Genomic DNA, 22,114 nt, shown 5'->3' with positions numbered 1-22,114 from the left:
ATTGGATCAGGCCTAGGTTGGACACATCCTTGTCTATGCGTAACCCCGCTGGACTTGACCCAGGAGTCCTCCCAAATCCACAACTCTGAATGCCTACAACAGGTGTTTGGCTTTTGCAAACAATGCAGGATCGGGCCCTTCCTCTATTTCACTCATCAGTTTTGACTCCAATGCTGGCAACAGATGTGCCCCAGACAAGGGATTAACATGGCAACTCAAGCTAAGATTTCAGTTTATCCCACCTGAATCATGCCTGTCTCCAAAGTATGGTGAGGTTAAAAACACGATACTTGGGTGAGGATAAATGGGAAACTTGGCTTAATTATATTATAATTCATAATGTAAATATTTTGTTTGGACAAGTAAAGGAAGGACAGATGATCCCAATAATTTGAGCGAAAATCCCACCCCAGGATTCCAGAAAGTCAGAACTTCCCGTAGGCCCCTTGAACAAGCATGAGCGCAATCATTTTGATGGCTATAACATAATTAGCATTATGCACTCAGAGCTCAATCCTGCAACCCCCATCAAGCAAAGCGCAAATCAAGAATGATTCCCCACCTGCTCCCTTCAGTCCAGGCACTTCTGAATTTACAAGGGGTCAAGGCAAAACCAAAAACATACTAACAGAAAGAGGATGTCCCATGATTCTTTAATCAGCAGTGGAACTCCTTATAGTGAAATTACTCTGCTTCCTTTCACACAGTCACTTCACTCTGGGCTAAATGCTGAGCTGGGTAAGCTGGGTGCACGTGACTTGAAAGCAGTTATACAGCTGCACTCGTGGGCACAGTAATGAAGAAAACTCACGGGGGAACACTAATCCTTCGTGGGCAAAGGGGATATGGAACCACTCAAGCTCCACCCCAAAGCCTATTGATTTCAATGAGTCTTTCTACTGACTTTATTGGACTTTGGATCAGCTCTCAGTGACTGTGTCCATGAAGGAACATAGCAATGCGAAAAACGGGGGTTCCACCTATAATCAGGGCATGGCTATTGTCTATACATACACGTACAGACTGTGCAGCAAGCTACATGGCTGTGAGCCAGCTTACCAGATGAGCAGAGAACCTTTGCACAGGGCCCAACCCTGGCAGGTGCAGAGCTCTGCTAACCCCCAGTGAAGTCAGAAGCAGTTGAGGGACTTCACAAAGGGCCGGGAGTATAGATGCCATGAAATACCGTTGGGATGGTACTGCTACGTTTGATCACGGCACCAAGGTTCACGGCTCCGAAGTCTCTGATCAAGGCCCTTTCTCCCTTTGCTGAAAGTGGAAGAGTCACCGCAGACGACTACAATCTGCAGCTCCCTAATGGTTGGTGCAGTCTGGACCCCACGTTCCAGTTTGCTATACCTGGGGATTCCTTGCATCTGAGTTCACTATCAAGTTCCACTTTAGCTGGGCTTTTTTTTTTTTAAATATGTTGCGAGTTCATACATTTTAAAACCAATGCAACAATTTGAGGATACGATCTGGGCAGATTCTTATAATAACATAAACCTCCGAACTTAAACCAACGGAAATGTTTTTTTTAATCAAGGGGATGGCAGAAGCGGAAACAGAATCAGACACCAGCCATTTTAGAGAGAAGAACTGGCAGATCCCACTGGCCTCAAGGCCCGTCTTTGAGGAGAAACTCTGACCCCTAACAAAGGCAATTAATATGAAAAAATCCCGTATTCATTTAATGTCAGGGTTTAGAAATGCCAAAGTTTCTGGTTCAGAAAAATGTTCTGGGGCACGTCTGTTTGCAAGGGCTACCAGTGGTGGTGGTAGGCAGGATCAAAATGTGTTTTATACCCAGGGAATTTAAGACAATATAATGTATCTGCTGCCCATTCAATGGACTATTAAAATGAGTATTACATAAAAAGAAAAGGTTGAATTTGGGTCTGCTTCTGCAATTGTTCTTGGGCAGAACCCCCATCAGCTTCAGGGGGAATGCTGCTTGAACCTTCCCCATGCGGTCTAGCCCACACACGAGTTCATCCATTTTAACACAAGGCCAGCTTTCAGGGTGTGGGACTGTGCAGTCTCTCTCTCTTAGCAGCACTGCAGATCTCTCCATTACATGTTCTGAACTTGTTCTATGTCAATGTAACTCTTGCACATGAAATGAGTAGAAGATGGGGTCATCATCTCAGCCTCCATTTTCAGAGCCTACACAGCTCCCATTACCTTCAGTTGGTGCTCAGAGTATTAGTACTTCTGAAAATCAGCCCAGCAGTGCCTGGGAGCCAGGACTCCTGGGTTCTGTACCTCCATCTCTACAAGGGACTCTCACTGTGACCTTGCATTTATAGATGAGCAGGCTGAGAAATTATTTTAAAGTAGAAATAATACTACATGTCTAAATCAAAGGGATCTTGAGCTGTTCAATTCATTATTATCTCTAAAGTGCTTTGTGAGCCTCAGATGACACATGAAGCATGTCCATATTTAACATGCAACTGCAGTTTCGATTAGAGATCTACACGGCAAACTGAAGAGGAGAGTTCTTTCTGCAGAGAAGTCAACTAAAGATCAAAACTCACTGCTCCATGTAATGCAGAGTTTGCAGAACTGTGGCATTTCTAAACTGAACACTGAAGCATCATCAAGAGGAAAGAAAGGGCACAGCGCAGAAGGAAATACCTGGTAGAACCGTCAGCCAAGCAGAATGATGTGAAAACCCCATAGAATTCCCAGCGAGACAAATATATTCCCCTGCATCCTCAAAAGTAACATTTCGCAAGTACAGAATTTCTAGCTCCTCAGCCGCTGTGTTAACACCTGACGTCTACAAGGGGGAAAACATACACATATATAGAAAGAGGAAAAACAGAGGATAAGCCACATTCCCAGCACGTTTGAGGACACCACACAGATTTACAGGCAAATTTCAAAAGCAGATGAAGATTTTTTTGTTTCTTTGTTCTCAGTGGCCCATCTTCCACATTTATTTATTCATTCCCATTTGCAACCTGGCGTAAAAGCAAAAGGTTCCCTTCGCCAGGCTCTTACGCTGTCCCACTAATGAAGCATGCAAGCAACAGCATCAAAAGGAAAAATTGCCCCCACAACAGGACTGACTGTTGGCTAGTAGGGCGAGTGTGGGGGAGAAAAGGGTAAAGTGCTGACCAGATAAACGGTGACTTAATACAGAGAAATATTTACGGAGGGACACATTGGTTTTAATGTCAATTTCAACACCAAAAGCGTATCTATTAATACAGCTCTTGATGCTATAATGTAATTCTGGATCACCATTAGAAAGCGTCCTTTAGGGAACATTCCTACATTATCAGGGAGCTAGACTGGCTGACTTGCCTCTCACTTTATAATTAGTCTACCAACCTTTAGCACCGTGACAGACGTCCCATTGGATCCATATTTACTGCCGTTGACTTCCACGTGTTTCAGCCACTGGATGTGAGGCTGGGCATCACTGTACACCTTGCAGTGGAATTCGACATCACTCCCTACCACCACAGTCTGGTTGGCAGGCAGTCCAGCCTGGAGAATAGGCCGGTGGCGGGACCTTTCTGAAGTGAAAATGGGGAACCCGTTTTTAACACCTCTCCCCACTGAACATGCCTGTCTGTGGCTTTCAGCGCCACTACCAATGTCTGCACAGGCGCTTGGGCTAGGGCTCATGAAAGGCGCTGGATGAGCAACCCCTGAGAACACAGCTCTTTGCTTACCCACAGAAAGGGTACGCCTGGGGAGCTGCAGCGTAGGCTTCCCAGACACTGTCCCAATCAACATGCCTCAGTCCTGAACAGGAAGCATTATGTCCAGGATAGTGCATTCACTCCTTGAACGCTTGCTGAGAAGGAGGGCCAGCTGGGTTTGTGGTTATGGACCCACATCATTCACTTCAGGGGACGGACTATATGTTTAAGCCCAAAATCATCACTGCACATAAGCCATCTTGATGACGACTGTGTATCAGAAGTGAAGAGGAAGTAGAGAAATCTTACCTACTACATCTAGCTGGTAAGTGTGCCTAATGCTGCCATATTTGTTCTCTACAATGCACGTGTAGTTCCCTCGGTCTGACGGAACCACACTCTCCATCACTAGGCTCCACTGCTGATGCCGTAACTAGAGGGAGGAAAAAACAGATCAGCCAACCATAAGACATCACCAGCTAATATTTCATTGGACCATTATAATCAATGAACAAATGGCAAAACACAATGGGCCTCATTCTTGTTTATTCCCAGGCCTCTTCCCCCCCTCCCCACTCTGCCAGCGTGCTGGGGCTGCAGCACATCTGTAAATGTAAGTTATGAGCACTTTAAGGACAATTTATGCTGCCTGCCTGGTGTAAAGTGGTCTTTATGTGAGAATCAAGCCCAATGAATCAACTGTACAGTGGGCTGTATAACAGGCTCTGATCCTGCCGAGGGCTGTAGACGCTCCCATAATATAAATAATGGGCTGTAAGCCCATTGGGACATGGACCATCTTTTTGTTCTACATTTGTACAGCACCTAGCACAATGAGGACAGTGTCTACAGCTAGAGCTCACAGGAGCTAAGGTAAAACAAATAATTGCTAGCTGCACTTCTATCTTGTGCCTTTCATGTGAGGAACTCAAAGTGCTTCAAAGACATTAAATAAGATAGCATCACCTACTCCAGTCAACTGAAGGCCAGAGAAGTTAAATGGACTCCATCAGCTTAAAGAACCACACCTTTGGGTTTGGTTTTTTTTGGCAAATCTTTAACCTACTTGTGTTACCAGTAACACCTATCTGCCGATCACTAGAACTGAAAGAGACCAATGAGACAAAAAATTCTATTTTTTACAGTTTGTTTACTCTGGGTATTAGGCAGCACTTTATGTACAGTCAGCCTCACTATTTCCTTTATATAGTTATCTGTTTCCCTTTCTCAATGGGTATGTCTTCCAGTGGGTAACATGTGAGAGACAAACATTAAAAACCATAGGAAAACCATGAATGTAAAGCACAGAACTGTCAGGGTGTCTGACACTGGCTCGAGTATAGTACATGAGCACCCTGTCTTTTCTTTAACTGATTGGATTTCAGACCAATGGTGTCCACTTTAAGTGACTTGGCCAAGGTTACAGGGGCCCATCAGTTGCAGGGCTGAAAATGAATGTTGGCGTCCTTGCCTCAAAGTGATTCATGCGCGCGTGTGCGTGGGCGCACACACACACACACACGTGTGCTTGGTATGCATAATCCCCGTGAGCAGAGTTAGTTAACCTTCCCAAGCCTCTGGACATCAGTTAGAAGCCAACTGCCCCCAAACAGCTGTCAACAGTATTTTAACAACACGTTTTGGAGCGGATTCTTGGTACACAGAATCAACTGTGATGCCAGTTCTGCACACTATAGAAAACCAAGGGCTGATGCAGAAAATGAGTGGTTAATCAATTGTTAGCACTTTTAGCTACAGCAGGTGAATTCAAACGGAGCCACTGTAACCATCTTTCACTAGTGGTTATCTGGATCCCCATGCCTTGTTTTAAAGGGATCAGAGCACAATTAACCTGTCAAAGGCAGCGTTACTGCACTGGACATTGGGTATAAGGGCTATGAAGCAAATATGGCTTGGTTTTAATGGAGGGTGTCAAGCTCTTGCCATAAAACTATACTTTCCCCCCACCTTTTGTATCTCGGCATCTGCTCAAGTAACAGTGTTGACTGGCCTGCATTCCTAACCTTGTTTCTAAGTGTTGACAACAAAGCATGTCACTGCATTTAAATGTATACGTAATAGAAAGACAGAAAGGTTTTGACTGAAGAAAGGTTTTGGCTGCTGACGATTATGGGTTCAATTCTGATGCTCTTCCTGGAGATTTCACTGGGCATTCTGTCATGTAATTTACAGGTGAAACTGGACCAGATTTGATGCCAGAACTTGGGGTGGGGAGAGGGGTGTCTCGATCTAAACCTGTTACTGATCTGTCTCTATAGTGGCTTATATCATAGCCTTGCATCTTCACACCCCTCTTTATCCTTCTCTCCGAGGCATTTGTAAAGCACCCATCATGGTAGTATCTAGGATCTGAACTCTGGTAAAGCTTGGCTCCAGATACGAAGCATGTGGCAAAGCGGTGTCATAAACCTAGATCCAAACACTCCAAACATCCAACCACGTGTCTTGCCTATTCTAGATATAAAGTGTCCATCACCTCATTGTATGGGACTTGAGCTCTGGGGAAGTGGGATCTGAATACAGATTCAAACTGTGGGTCAGAGCTCTGTTCCTGTGACACAGAAGGTGTCTGGAAAGGTTTTTTAAAAACAACTAAGGAAAAGTTTTAGTTGAAAGCTGAGTCCAGACCCAGGGGATCACAAGAAGGATGTTCCCAATTTTGGGCAGTCAGTGTACTTGATAAACCATTAGAAACATGAAGTAACTCATTGCAGACTTTAATCAAACCAGTGAGACACTGGAAATCCCTCTGGTTTATTTGGTGTTGTCACCAGGGCTGACGAGAGGGTAGGGGGGAAGCCAGTACAAATTACCGGGGCCCGGCAGTCTAGAATGGGACCCTGGCTTCCCCAGCTTCATCGGCTCTGTCATAAACAGTTAGTTAAGGGTTAAGGTTTTTGTCTACCTGTAAAGGGTTAACAAGCAGTACCTGTGGACACCTGACCAGAGGACCAATGAAGGACAAGATTATTTTCAAATCCCTGTGGAGGGAAGTTTTTTCCCTGTTCTTTGTTTTCTTGGAGAGTCTCTCTTGGGTATTAAGAGAGTCCAGACATCTTAATCAAGTCCTCCCAGGTTTCTGCAACAAATTCTTCTATTCAAGCTAGTGAGTATTAGCAAGGAACTAGTATTCTTATACTTTTATTTCTGTATTTGCAATTCTGTGGTTTGCTATAGAATTTCTTTAAGTCTGTACTGTGATTGCTTTTACTGAGAAAGAAAGGAGGGGGAATTCTCTCCAGAGATTGATAAGTTTAGACCCCGTATATTGTTCCAATTTGGTTACAGAGACAGTGACTTTTCTTTTTATTCTTTAATAAATTCTTTTCTATTAAGGACTTGGTTGATCTTTCTTTGGGTGGATTCTCAGGGAAAGGGGAGGGGGAGGTATCCCTCTGTAGTTAAATCCCGGTGTCTCTCCTAGGAAAAGGGAGGGGGGAAGAAGCAGGGGGGAATGGTTTATTTCTCCTGGGTGTAAGAACTCCATGGATTTGGGGCTCTTGGAATCCCCTAGGATTTTGGGGAAGGACTGTGTCTCAATCCACATTTCCTGATTGAGTGGTGGCAGCTTTTACTAGATCTAAACTAGAATTTTAGTTTAGAGGGAAACCAGTGCAGGTCCCCACATTGGAACCCAACAGCTCCAAGTGGGGGTGAGACCTATGACAGGCTCTATTTAGCCAGTCCACCCTTGCTGGGGGGCCTGAAATTTTTTTTTCACTGGGGCCCGAACCCGCTCTCGGTGGCCCTGGCTGTCACTCTTGGCTCCTTGAGAGACAAACATTTGCAGACACACTTAGAAACTAAGACCATGTTTGCTAGACTGGTACGCAAGCCGGTGCAATGGTCTGGGGAAGTGATAATCCTCAATCTCTCCCTTCCAGCCCCCCATTCCTTTCTAGGGTCATTTAACACACACAGGCTTACAATATTATAGATTCCAGCAAGGATTCTATAATATTAATTCTCTTTGGGAAATTTCATGTGATAAGTCTCATGAATTTCACTCCTCTGCCATTTAAGAATGAACTGTATATAATTTATTTCAGCCATGTTTGGAAGTCTTCTCTTCCCCCATTTTGCGTTTTGATGCACATTAGGTGGAACCTAAATGCCATTTACCAGAGGTAAAAATTAGAGGTTAGGATGGGATATTAAAAAAAAAATCCAAACTTGCATGTTGCAAGTTCCAGCTTTCTTCTGCTGGCCACGGATTTCCAAAGAGCAAAGTCTAAACTATTCTGAACTCTGGAGAAAAAGAGAAAGAGGAAATGTTAATTTGTGATTCTGGTCTTTGCAGGTTATTCCACTGGGCTTGATCCTCAGCTGGTGTAAACTGTCCAAGCTCCACCAGCTGTTGATCTGGCCATTCACTTTTACCGGGCCTAAATCCTGGGATAGAAACTCCATCGTACCTGAAGAGTTTAATCTTCAATAAATGATACACTGAACTGATTTATTTTTTACTTTCTTTCTGGCGCAGATCCTCACCTGATATAAACTGGCATATCTATCTATCTAAGCTCTACGGGGCTAGGGGGCAAGAAAGAGAGAAACAAAGCGATGTTTCTGTATCTAGAGAGAGAGAGAGAGAGAGAGAGAGAGAGATCTTTTTCTAGACAGACAGAGGAATTACACTCCTATTGGTTTAACAGGCCCCACACTGCCTCCGATAGCTTTTTAAACATTTACTTATTACTGGAAGGTGCCTCTAGAGAAAATAAAGTGCTATGGTGCAAGAGATGTGACTGTGATGCAGAGGATGAATCTTTTCTATCTGAACTCAAGGGTAGATTCACACCACAGGGAAGTGGGAAGTGGAATTACTTTTACCTTAGGTTTAATTCTGCAAGCATAATTTAGCGCAGCTGTCATCACACATTTTTGTATAAATGCACATGCAAGCCTGAAAGCAGTTTATGATAATCCGCACAGCATGTAATTAGTACAAAATGTTTGTGCTGCACTGGGTGACTTGGAAATGTTATCTATTATCAGGTCAGTTGCAGAGAGGAGTTACCTCCCTGATTCTCCTCTCGCCTTAACTTCTCCAAAGATCTAGAACTGCCTGTGTGCCCTCAACCTTGTCAACAAACCACAATGTGCTGATTAGGAAGCTTCAAAGGTTTCAGTGAAACAAACATATTCAATTCTTCCAGGAGGAGCCTGAGTGAAGGAGGAGGAAACAGTCTGGAAAGAGAGAGATTTTTCTTCCTTGTGACTCTGCTGTGTTTATAACCATCCCACCAACTATTCTGCTCCCCAAAATGGTCAACAGGAAGGCATCTGCATAGTACAAGAAGGGAAAAAAATCAAGAGCAACTGATTTTCCTGCTAAGTTACTGCCTTATTTTGATGTACAATTAAAGGTGGCACAGAAATTGTGGTCAGATAAGTCGCCTGGTTAGGCATTCATTTACTGGTTTTCGGTGTCTGTGGGCTCTGTTTGTAGACATCAAAATCACGCTGCCAACCTGTCCCTCTTTGGTATTACCCAGGGCAAAGGGGCTTCCAGCATTTCACCACAAGAATGTTCCTGAACCGAGTCTCAGTATTTCTGCCAGGCTCGTGTTACACGTCTGAATGATGACAGAGAGAAGTCTGTTTAAGAGCTTAGATCAGATGCTGATCTCTGTTACATGGGTGTAAGTCAGGAGTCACTTCCCTGATTTCAGTGGTATCACTCTGGGTTTACATTTTTGTAACTTGGATAAAAACCTGTCTCTTTGTACCTTGTTGCATCTAGTTATTGCAGCGAGCAGAAGCAATACACCTGATCTATTTTTTAAGGTTACTTTTAAAAGAGACAGGCAACATGAGCAAATGCTCAGAGTTGGCATTCCACCAGAACGGGCAGCAGCTAATTTTAACAGTTATTTGAACAATTAGTATGTATTAAAAATACCCCCATTCTGGCACAGTCACTGTGGTTTATGATGATATACACTGATATCCTTCTCTCTCACTTATGATAAAGTTGCCAGGATTATGGGCAGTACTAAGGGAAATGCAATTTGTACATATCATAGAAAAAACATCCTGAGCAGAAAAATGCCACAAGCCCTAATGGTCATGGAAATATTTACTATGTAAAGCCAGGGATCTCATGCTTGCTTGCCCCTATCAGGATGGCTCAGTGAACACTGGCTCTGATCGAGCCATCAATAATAGATCCAGAGATGAATGAACAAAGCATAGGCAAGATTAGACCCACAATGCCTTACTTTGATGCCCCCAATTCGATGTTCTCCCTTGAATTCTTTGCCATTTTTCAGCCAGTATATGGATGGGGTGGGGTTGCCTGCTGCAGGGCAACGGAAGCGAACAGTACTTGCTGCCGGCACAGCTAGCAGCTTCATCTCCATCCTTTCTAAATGGGTCCAATAAGGAGCACCTGAGAAGTGAAAGACACAAAACAAATAGGCTTATTTCTGCAGAGCATAACATGGGGTAGAGCAGCTGCTTTCTAAGACCCAGAATAGAAGCTATAAATACATGTGGCAAAACACATGTGGTTTTTCTTTTTCATTTAAAAAAATGTGTCCTTTTGTAACACCACACAGCCCGTGTTTTGTGACACCCGGTGCTAAGAGATGAAGCAGTTTACTATAAACCACATTTTAAAAAAAATCTATATATAAACCAGCAAAGAACGATAAATTGAGTTAAATCAGGAGTGTCTCAAGTCAGGGCCAAATCCTGAGTAGTGCTGACTACTTGCTTTACTTCCACTGGCTTCAAGGCATTAAAGGTGCTGAGTGTTTGTCAGGAGCTGCTGGTCACCAGGGCCGGCTCTAGGGTTTTTGCTGCCCCAAGCAAAAAAACTTGGCTGTCCCCCACCCCAGCCCTTGGCTCCCCACCGCACCCCCCTGCTGCCCCAGCCCTGGGCTCCCCACTTCCCTCCCACCCACACACCCCCTTCCTCCTCAGCCCTGGTTTCCCCCACCCTCCACCCACACCCCCTGCCGCCCCAGCCCTGGGCTCCCCCCCTCACACCTCCACCCTCCTTCTGCCCTAGCCCTGGGTCAGTGGTAACTCGCTCCCAGGGAGAGTCATTCAGCAAGAATTTTGGATGTGCACAGAACACAGACAGGATTGGTTCCCATATAGTTACAAAACTGCAGTCAAGTGGCAGAATTTTCATCTTGTGTAACTGGAAGATATCTGGATCCATATTATAAGACTGTCCTACATAAATGAGGAAAAGCTGAGGTGCTTTTATTATTCTTTTGTTCCACTCTGTTTCTATGGGGAATTTGCCAATGCAACATCACTGTCTTTCTTTTAAACAAATAAAACTAAAGTCAATGGCTGTTGAAAATAGCAATTCCAGTCCTAATAACCACTGGGAAGCATTTCTTGCTCAATTTTATCCTCCTTTTTCTACAGCAAGTTACAGTGGATCAGTATATTTGATTTGGGAGAAATGAAGTAACAGCTGCCCAAACTGAGCTTGAGCACTCCTGAATTTTGTGGAAGGCAGGTGCTAGATTCCCTTTCTGAACATTAGCTAAAGCTGGAAAGGAAAAGTCAATTTCTGCTTCCATGGCTCAGAAGTGGAAATCCTCCTAAGTGCTTGGTACTGTATCTAGAGCTGCCCAGGTCCAGAGCCTCCCGTCCCTCACTTTTCATTTTAAATTCTAGTGGGATCCACGTACCTCCCTTGCCAGGCTTCAGATAGAGAGGGGCACTGTCCATTAGTCCCCCCCAATTCCTTCTTTGGGGGCTGCAAGGCAACGTCACACCAGTATCCCTAATCCAGTCTGGTGACGGCTTCTGAAGGGGATATCTGGGCCAAAGCCTAATCCTTGAGCATACGACTAGGGTTATCATACGTCCGTATTTTCACAGACATGTCCGGCTTTGGGGGTTTTAAATAGCGATCAAACTCTCAGAAGGTCCGGGATTTTCCTCCCAATGCAGAGCGCAGCATGGCTGACATGGTCGCTCGGCCAGATTGAGCCGCTCGCATCGGGGTCTGCAGCATCCAGTGCCCCTCCTCTGCTCCCCCACTCCTGAAGCCTCAGCACGCCACGCCAGCAGCGCTCTGGGGAGGGTGGGGCTGTGCGCTCCATGGGGGGCTGTGGAGAGGGGTCGGGGCAGTCAGGGGACAGGGAGTGGGGGGGTTGAATGGGGCGGAGGTTCAGGGGGGGTTAGATGGGTCAGGGGAGAGCAGTCAGGGGACAGGCAGCGGTTGGATAGGTGTGGGAGTCCCAGGGGTCTGGGGTGTGGATGGGGGCCAGGTAGGGGGTGGGGTCCCAGGGGCCCGTTAGGGGCAGGGGGCAGTCAGGGACCACCAGCAGAGGGGCTTAGATAGGTGGGGTCCCAGGGTGGGGGGCAGTCTGGAGCAGAGGTCCAGGAGGGATGATTTGGGGGGGGCAGTCAGGGGGTGGGAATTGGGAGGGAGTGGATGGGGGTGGGATCTCCCTGCCCTTCCCAGTGCAGCTCTCCATTCACACCAAGCTGCATCATGAGGTCTCAGTACCTCACTCCCCCTCCTTTTCCTGTTGATAGCAACCAAGGGAATGCTGGGAATTGTAGTTCTTTCCCTGCTCCAGGACTGACTCTATAGGTAGGGAGCTAATGAAGGAACTACAGCTCCCAGGGCCACTTGTTCATTCTCAGCTCCCATGCTGGATCCCTGCCACCAGGCCACCCCGACCATAGGTAATAATTGGAGATATACCAATCTCCTAGAACTGGAAGGGACCTTGAAAGGTCATCAAGTCCAGGCCCCTGCCTTCCCTAGCAGGACCAATTTTTTTCCCCAGATCCCTAAGTGGCCCCCTCATGGATTGAACTCACAACCCTGGGTTTAGCAGGCCAATGCTCAAACCACTGAGCTATCCCTCCCCACAAAGCATCTACTTGCTTTGCTGGTGCCTAGAGCAGTCTCTGGTGGTCACCTTGTAGGAGCAGGCCCTTAACGAGCAGGTATCAGAAAACCACTAACTGCTGCTGATGGCTCAGCTGGCACCGTAACTCCCAATTACTGTTCACCTCTTGCAAGACACTCTGGCCTGGCACAAATGTATTACATTGGCAGACCTGTTTTACAGATCCTAGAGATCTAATGCTGTGGGTAGGAGAAGTGTTCCAGTCATGTTGAATTTCTGCCAAGGTACATAGCTGATCTGGAGTTCAAATACTAGACACACATACATACATACACACACACACAGGCAATCTGCCTTGCACAAATAGAAAGTGCATAATAGAACACAACACTAATGCCTCTGAAGCATGTAATGATCCAGATTAATGGTATTACACTCAAAATAGCAAGCATGAGGGTTGAAAGAGCCCATTAGAAAAGGAAAACAATGTGAGGCTCAGACTTGGGGCTGATTTCACCATGAGTATCAGAGGGTGCAGCTCAAACGGGTTGTTCTTGCTTAGGGCATCAATGAACCTTGCCTATGGCTGCTCCCTCCCTCACCAAGCTAGCTAGTAAAGAAAAAGCATTAAACTGGCTAAAAAAATAGAGGCTCAGATTCTCCATTGGTGTAAAACCAGTATAGCTACACTGAAATAAAACACAGGTAGAATGAGTTTGCCTGAATTTAAATACAAGGACAGGTTTAATACTATAGTTTAAGAAGCTGAAGCGATAGGTCAAATCTATCTAGATTTTTAGAAGGTCATCACCACCCTGGTATTTGAGCAGAAATATAAAGACCTTATAATAAATACAGGGCTGGCTCCAGGCACCAGCACAGGAAGCAGGTGCTTCAGGTGGCCAATGGAAAGGGGCGGCACGTCCGGGTCTTTGGCGGTAATTCGGCGGCGAGTCCCTCAGTCCCTCTAGGAGCGAAGGACCCGCCACCAAATTGCTGCCGAAGAACGAAGCGGCACGGTAGAGCTGCTGATGAAGTGCCACCGATCGCGGTTTTATCTTTTTTTGTTTTTTTTTTCCCCGCTTCGCCGCTTGGGGTGGCAAAAAAGCTGGAGCCAGCCCTGAATAAATATCTGCCTTGCCATCATTTATGAACTTCTAGAGTACACATCATTATGGTGGCTAGGTACCAAACTAGGGGAATTCTTATTTTCAATGCTACAGGCTATCACGTTCACTTCTGAATGAGGTAAGATGCCTCCTTAGCACATTTCATAAAGGTAACGCAGTCCTGTTTTACAGAAAGGGAAACTGAGGCAGAAAGATGTTCTGTCCCTTGTCCAAAGTCACCAAGTGAATCCACAGCACAGATAGGTCAAGAGCTCAGGTCTCCTGAGGCATGATTGTGTCCTATCCACCAGGCCGCACAGTTCCCCATATACATTCTGAATAACAATAATAATGCTGTATGTCTATGTTGTAATCAATTAAAACAACACCTTCTTGAGTGGAAATAGTATGAATGATATCTTTAAAGAAACAGACTATGCATTGGGGGAGGTTTAGGTTGGATATTAGGAAAAACTTTTTCACTCAGAGAGTGGTGAAGCACTGGAATGGGTTCCCTGGGGAGGTGGTGGAATCTCCTTCCTTAGAGGTTTTTAAGGTCAGGCTTGACAAAGCCCTGGCTGGGATGATTTAGTTGGGAATTCGTCCTGCTTTGAGCAGGGGATTGGACTAAATGACCTCTTGAGGTCTCTTCCAACCCTGAGATTCTATGATTCAGGAACAAGCCATTACCTGTGTCTTCAGACTCACCATTACCATATGATGGAGAATCTTGAAAGGGAAGAAGAAAAAGTCACTTGTTGTGCTACTACTACTAGTTCAGTATTTCATTTTCTTGATACCACTACAAAAAACAGTAGATCAAACTGAAGTTATTTTTTTAAACCACTATGGAGCAGACTTTCGAGAGGCAGCCTCCATATGTGAAATGAGGAGGTTACTCACCTTGTGCAGTAACTGACATTCTTCGAGATGAGTGTCCCTGTGGGTGCTCCAGTTTAGGTGTCGGTGCGTCCCTGCGCCTTTGATCGGAGATTTCTGCAGCAGTACTCGTACCGGCCACGCATGCTCAGAGCCTGCCCCCCCGCTCTGAGTATACCTCTAGTGAGCATGCGCGGCCGGTTCCCTCAGTTCCTTCTCTACAACGGAGGCTACTCCAACTGCGAAGTAGAGGGGAGGAGGGTGAATAGTGGAGCACCCACAGGGACACTCATCTCGAAGAACGTCAGTTACTGCACAAGGTGAGTAACCTCCTCTTCTTCTTCTAGAGATGTCCCTGTGGGTGCTCCACTTTAGGTGACTTCGAAGCAGTGTAGGGACTCAAGGAGGTAGGGACTTCGGATCTGGCAGGAATGCCATAGTTAATACTGCCCCGCCTAATCGAGTGTCAGAGAGAGGGACCTGAGTAAGGGCATAGTGTTTGACAAATGTGTGCTTGGAGGACCAAGTGGCTGCTTAACAGATGTCAGTCAATAGCACTTTATGTAAGAAGGCTACAGAGGTAGATACAGATCTAGTGGAATGTGTTCTGATCAATGCTGGCGGTGTAACGTTTTTTATCTGATAGCAGAGTCGTGTGCAATCGGAGATCCAGTTTGACAGTCTCTGGGGAGAGATAGGCAATGCCTTTGGAGCGCTCCGCAATGGAGACAAAGAGCCTAGGAGAGTTTCTGAAGGGTTTGGATCTGTCCAAATAGAAGGATAAGGCCCTGCACACATCAAGTGTGTGCATTGTGGCTTCGAAGGAGTTTGCATGTGGTTTCGGAAAGAAAGTCGGTAAATGTATTGGTTCATTGATGAGAAATGAAGTGTGAACTTTTGGAAGGAATTTCAGGTGTAGGTGTAGAGTAACTTTGTCCTTGAAGAAGAGCGTATATGGTGGATCTGCCATAAGGGCTGCTATCTCTCCTGCCCGTCTGGCGGAGGTAATCGCCACCAAAAAGGCCGTTTTCATCGAGAGGTGCAAGAGTGAGCAGGTGGCTAAGGGCTCAAAGAGTTGATGAGTTAAACAGGACAATACTAGGTGAAGATTCCATGGAGAGGTAGGTGGCTTAATGTCTGGATATAAGGTTTGGAGTCCCTTCAGGAAACGCTTGGTGATGGGATGAGCAAAGACCGAGGTATTGTCAACTGTACCATGAAAGGTTGTGATGGCAGCTAAATGGACTCTGATGGAGCTGAAAGAAAGGCCGGATTGCTTAATGCTCAGTAGGTAGTCGAGTATGCAGGGAAGAGGTGCCGAGGTAGGAGACAGTTGTTTAGTTGAACACCATTCTGTGAATCGTTTCCACTTTTGGAGATAGGTGGTACGGGTGGATTGTGTTCTGCTGTGTAGAAGCACCCTCTGAACTTGGTCGGAACAGTCTAGTTCGCGTTGGGAGACCCATGCAAGTACCAGGCTTTGAGATGAGGCATGGATAGATTCGGATGAAGAAGCTGGCCGTGTTGCTGTGATAAAAGATTCAGGATGAGAGGCAGTGAGATCGGTGGTCGAATTGACATTCTGGTGAGGAAAGGGAACCACGGTTGTCTCGGCCACGAAGGTGCGATCAAGATCACCCTGGCAAGGTCCGTTCGTATCTTTATGAGGACCCTGTTGAGCAATGGTATTGGGGGAAATGCATAAAGCAAGTCCCGGTGCCACGGGATCATGAATGCGTCTCCAAGGGAGTGTTTGCCCAGTCCCACCCTGGAGCAAAAATTGAGGCATTTCGTGTTTTTCGCAGTTGCAAAGAGATCTATGGTTGGGTGACCCCAAGTGCAAAATATGTTGTAAATGATTCCCTCATCTATCTCCCATTCGTGGTCCGAAGGGAAACGTTTGCTTAACTCGTCGGCAGCGGTGTTCATCACCCCTGGGAGATAAGCAGCTGATATGTGGATGTGGTTTGCAAGGCACCAATTCCAGAGTTTTATGGCCTCTGAGCAAAGAGAGTGGGAGCGAGCCCCTCCTTGTCTGTTTACATAGAACATGCAGGCAATGTTGTCTGTCATTATGCATACATGCTGATTCTTGATCAGTAGTAGGAAGTGGCAGCAGGCATTCCGTATAGCTCGAAGTTGTAGAACATTTATGTGCAGGGAGGTCTCGGAAGGAGACCATAGCCCGTGGACTGTTTGGTGAGAGATGTGGGCCCAGGGATTGGAAGCAATCGATGGTGAGTTGTGTGAAGCAGAGGGCCTTGACAAACATGGAGGCCTTCAGGACGCAATCGTCGAGGTAAGGGAATATTATGACCCCTTTTTTCCTGAGGTAGGCAGTGACTACCGCTAGGAGCTTGGAGAAAACTCAGGGGGCAGTGGAAAGGCCGAAGGGTAGAACTCTGTATTGGAAATGCGTTGAGCTGAGGGTAAAACGAAGGAAACGTCTGTGAGCCGGGTGGATAGTGACGTGAAAATAGGCATCTTGTAGGTCGAGGGCTGAAAACCAATCGCCCTGCTCCAGGGCTGGAATTATGGTGGTGAGAGTAACCATCTTGAACTTTTGCTTTTTGATAAATTTGTTGAGGCCCCTGAGGTCGAGGATCGGTCGCCATCCTCCAGTTTTCTTTTCTGTTAAGAAATAATGGGAGTAGAACCCTTTTCCCTTGCGGCATTCTGGCACGAGTTTGATAGCCCCCAGGTGAAGGAGATGTTGTACTTCTTGCTGGAGGTGTAGCTCGTGAGAGGGTCCCTGAAGGGGGACGGGGAGGGAAGGAGAGGAAGGGGATAGAATACCCAGTTGTGATGACCTCTAGAACCCACTTGTCGGTGGTAATATTCTGCCATTGGTGCAAAAATGGCTGTAGGCGGTGTCCAAAGAATTGGGGCGACACCTCTGGTATCTGGATCTCTGGCGTTGGTTGATCTTGGGAACTGCTGAGTATATGGGGGGGTAGCGTGGACGGTGGTAAGGTTGATATCTGTTCTGTTGCCTTCTGGTTGTAGGGGTTTGGATGCCTAAGGATCGAAGAGTTGGCCTTGAGTCCTTCATTGAGTGAAGCACCTCATTTGTGGTGGAAGCAAAGCGTTTATCACCATCAAAAGGGAGATCCTCTATGGTGCTCGCGAGGAAAGAGGGAAGAGGAGAGCCATGAACCTCGGCGCATGACCACCGCCGTAGCGGTGGACCTTGCTGCGGTATTGGCTGCATCCAGAGCTGCTTGAAGAGCTGTGCGTGATATGGTTTGGCCCTCGGAAACTAAAGCTGTAAACTGTTTCTTCTCGTCTGGAATGTGTTCAATAAAGTCCATGAACTTGTTATAGTTTCTATGGTCGTACTTTGCCAGAACTGCGGTATAACTGGCAATTCGAAATTGTAAGGTTGAAGAGGCATACACTTTGCGACCCAGCAGGTCTAAGCATTTGCCTTCCTTGTTGGCTGGGGTATGGCGGGAATACTGTTTGTTCCTTTGATTGGCTGCGTCCACTACCAGTGAGTTTGGCGCAGGATGTGAGAAAAGGAATTCAGAGCCCTTAGAGGGAATGAAGTATTTACGGTCCGCTTGTTTGCAGGTAGGCTGGCTTGTGGCTGGAGCCTGCCAGATGGACTTAGCAGGTTCCAGAAGGGCTGGATTGATTGGTAATGCCAGTCTGGATGAAGAAGAGGGTTGCAGGATGTCCGTTAACTCATGTTGTTGGTCCGGTACTTCCTCTAGATTGATTCTAAGGTCGCTGGCAACTCTTTTAAAGAGATCCTGGAATTTTGAAAAATCCTCTGAGGAAGTTGGGGGGGGGGGGGAAGTAAAGCTTCTTCAGGCATTACTTCAGTTGGTATTTCAGTTGGTACTGGATCAGGAGCAGGAGTTAATTGATCCTGAGAATGGGAGGTTGCCGCCAAGTGAGTCATATCATCTGGACGTTCACGTCTCGTCGAATTGGAATAGCGGGTGTGCTGCCGAGGGAAAGATGCCCATGGGGCCCAATACTGCCATGGTGGTGGGAAAGGCATAGGTGGAGCCATCCAGGGGTTAACGCACCAGGAGGCAGGGTCACGAGGATAGTGTGAGACAATTTTCCTGTGCCCGCGGTTGACAGGAATCCGAGGATGGAATTCTGAATGCATTGAAACATCACCCTGTTGTCATCAGACTCCTCTTCACTGGAGGAAGGCTGTTCGGATCCTGAATCATTGGTAAGGGAGAAGCAATCTTTAAGGAAGGGTGATTGCATCGTAGGTGACACTAAGAGGTCACTTGGCTGGGTAAACGGCAGCACTGAGGCAGCTGAAGGTGAAGGCTGATAGACTTGCTGTGAGGGAACTCGGGCTTGCACCGGAGTTCGAAGTCTTGGTGCCGGAGCCGATGCCGCGCAATTATTAGCAGGCTGCGGTGCCTCAGGGGGGTCCTGGAATGTCGGCACCGTGACGAACGCGGTGCCGACAGGTGCCATAATCGAGGCAGGCAACTGAAAGCCTGTCGCCTCGGCACCGGAGCTTTGCGCTGCCGCCGAAAGCGCAGGCGGGTTTAACGCGATGCCTGAGGAGCCCGGCTCGTTGAAAGTGCTCAGGCGGGGGAGCACCGGTAAAGAGACTGAGGATCTGACCGGAGAAGGTTTGTGTCTAAGGGCTTCTTTTGTACTTGACAGAAGGTGCCCTCGTTTTGCTGCTTTCTTCTGCTTTTTAGCAGTGGGAGAGCTGTGTCGGTGAGCGGAGGCAGAGTCCGCGCCAGGGTCTGAGACGGACCCTAAGGATTTTTGAAGCAAAATAAGTTTAAGTTTTAGCTCCCTGTCCTTTCTCACTCTGGAGCTTAGTTTAGTGCAGTGAGCACATTTTTGGGGAATATGGGTCTCCTCCAAGCATTTTATGCACTGTGAATGTCCATCGGAGAGAGGGATTGCGTCCTTACAGGAGGAGCAGCGCTTAAAGCCTGTGGAGCCAGGCATGTCTGAAGCGTCTGAGAGAATTTTTTTTTAAACAGTAGAAAAAAGGGTAAGTAATACTAACTAACAACTAACTAACAAGAAACTGACTAACTACAAGTTATTTTAGGATGAGGAAAGAAATTGTTTAAGGAGTCTGCTGAGCTCCGTCTCAAGCCGGGGACGTTAGAGAAGGAACTGAGGGAACCGGCCGCGCATGGTCAGGTATACTGAGAGTGGGGGGGGCAAGCTCTGAGCATGCGTGGCTGGTACAAGTACTGCTGCAGAAATCTCCGATCAAAGGCGGAGGGATGCACCGACACCTAAAGTGGAGCACTCACAGGGACATCTCTCGAAGAAGAAGTTGCACCTAACCCCACCCTCCATAATTACATTTCTGGGCACAAGTGAGAGGATTTTCACATTTGTTGAACAGAGGATCTGTCACTTCTCGAGAATGGAGATTCATGGACAAATGCCACAGGTGTGTGCATGCCAAAATGAAGGGGGGCTGCAGCCCTACTGAAAACTAGGCCCTATGTGTCTCAGAAACTCTTAACTGCTGAGCCTTTCCATGATTTTTTTTGTTGTTTTCTGCAGAATCTAAGATTTCATCCAAGAGAACAATAAAGGAAGCTCTCCTCTTTTCCATTGCTGTCAACATTCCCATGCAGAAGCGCTAATCAAATAGGAGAAGCAGCAGAAGTGTGAATTGTTTCCCTCAATCTTGTGTTAAAGGTGCTCAGCAAAATAACCAACAAACAACCTCCTACCCCCAAGACTTGTGTTTGTTTTGCTTCTTTATGCTGGCTAAAGATTGCCGGCAAGTATTTTTCACAAGAAGGATCCTGCCTGGTTATTTCAAATCTTAGATATTCAGGTCTGGATGCTCAAAAGTATTTTAGGGCCTAACACATGGGCGCTGGGTGCCTAAATATTTTTGAGGCCCTGGACCTCAGCTCCTGTCTAAGCTGAAACACTCTGAAGCCCTGATCTTGTAAAGACTTACCAGCGTGCATAACGTTACACACTGAGTAGTCCCATTGACACCACATTGCTATAGGATCATGAATGGTGCATTAGAGTACGTCTACACTACAGGATTATTCCGAATTTACATAAACCAGTTTAGTAAAACAGATTGTATAAAATTGAGTGCACGCGGCCACACTAAGCACAATAATTCGGTGGTGTGCGTCCACGGTCCGAGGCTAGCGTCGATTTCTGGAGCGTTGCACTGTGGGTAGCTATTCCGTAGCTATCCCATAGTTCCCGCAGTCTCCCCCGCCCCTTGTAATTCTGGGTTGAGATCCCAGTGCCTGATGGGGCAAAAAACATTGTCGCGGGTGGTTCTGGGTAAATGTTGTCAGTCCCTCCTTCCTCTGGGAAAGCACCGGCAGACAAGCATTTCGCGCCCTTTTTCCCTGGATTGCCCTGGCAGACGCCATAGCGTGGCAACCATGGAGCCTGTTTTGCCTTTTGTCACTGTCACCGTATGTGTACTAGATGCCGCAGACAGAGGCGATTCAGCAGCGCTACACAGCAGCATTCATTTGCTTTTGCATGATAGCAGAGATGGTTATCAGCCGTTCTGTACCATCTACCATGCCATTGTAAATTGGCAATGAGATGATGGTTACCAGTCCTTCTGTGCTATACCTTCTGCTGCTGTCATAGGTGCCCCTGGCTGAGATCAGCTGGGAGCGCAAAATACAAAAAAGGGAATGACTCCCCGAGTCAATCCCTCCTTTATGATATCTAAAAACAGAATCAGTCCTGCCTAGAATATGGGGCAAGTGTACTAGAGATCCAGTGTATCAGAGAACTAGAAAGCACAGCTGCTGTGTCAGATCCCGCAGGAATGATGAGCTGCATGCCATTCACAGGGGGTGCCCCTGCAACAACCCCACCTGTTGCTTCCCTCCTCCCCCAGCCTTCCTGGGCTACCGTTGCAGTGTCCCCCCATTTGTGTGATGAAGTAATAAAGAATGCAGGAATAAGAAACAGTGACTTGTTATTGAGATAAAATGAGGGGAAGGCAGCCTCCAGCTGCTATGATAGTCCAGACAGGACATTAAGCAGTGTGGGGGACAGGAGCCCAGCATCCTGCTGCTATGATAGTCCAGGCAGTACAGAATCTTTTCTTTACACATGAAGGGCGGGGGCTGATGGAGCTCAGCCCCCTGTTGTTATGATGAAGACGGTTACCACCCGTTCTGTACCGTCTACTGGGAATGACCGGGAGGCCAGTCAGGAGCACTCATGGGCTGATGATGAGGATGGATACCAGTCCTTCTGTACTGTACCATCTGCCACAAGGCTGATGATGACGACAGATATCAGTCATATTGTACCATCAGCCACCAAGGAGGGAGGGCAAGGATGCTACAGTTCAGTGCCGCAGCATCGCGTCTACCAGCAGCATTCAGTAGACATAGGGTGACATTTAAAAGAGTCAAGAGATGATTTTTTTCCCTTTTACTTCTGGGGGTGGGGGTAAATTGATGAGCTATGTCCTGAAACACCGCGGGCAATGTGTTTGATCCTACAGGTATTGAGAGCTCAGCCAAGAATGCAAATGCTTTTCGGAGACTGCAGGAACTGTGGGATAGCTTGAGTCCTTAGTCCCCCCTCCCTCCCTCCCTCCATGAGCATCCATTTGATTCTTTGGCTTTCCGTTATGCTTGTCACA

At 46.8% G+C, this 22,114-nt stretch overlaps 1 protein-coding gene across 2 annotated transcripts in view; it reads right to left on the bottom strand.

Moving 5' to 3' along the window:
- Positions 1-22,114, bottom strand: part of LOC120375536 (bone morphogenetic protein receptor type-1B-like) — a 279,242-nt gene that overhangs the window by 198,703 nt on the left and 58,425 nt on the right. Inside the window, exons 8-12 of one of the 2 annotated variants that reach the window (XM_039496231.1) lie at positions 14,317-14,355; positions 9,905-10,074; positions 3,969-4,092; positions 3,343-3,530; positions 2,641-2,785 (exon numbers count right to left, since the gene is read on the bottom strand). The exons of the other annotated variant lie outside the window; for it this stretch is intronic. Of the exons in view, the coding sequence (XP_039352165.1) occupies positions 2,641-2,785; positions 3,343-3,530; positions 3,969-4,092; positions 9,905-10,074; positions 14,317-14,355 (666 nt within the window). The remainder of the gene's footprint in view (positions 1-2,640; positions 2,786-3,342; positions 3,531-3,968; positions 4,093-9,904; positions 10,075-14,316; positions 14,356-22,114) is intronic. 2 annotated transcript variants of the gene reach the window in all.

This window comes from Mauremys reevesii, linkage group 12 (assembly GCF_016161935.1).
Source record: "Mauremys reevesii isolate NIE-2019 linkage group 12, ASM1616193v1, whole genome shotgun sequence".
Lineage (NCBI taxonomy): Eukaryota > Metazoa > Chordata > Testudines > Geoemydidae > Mauremys > Mauremys reevesii.
The sequence above is the reverse complement of the archived record's forward strand: the minus strand, read 5'-3'. Positions and strand labels throughout refer to the sequence as shown.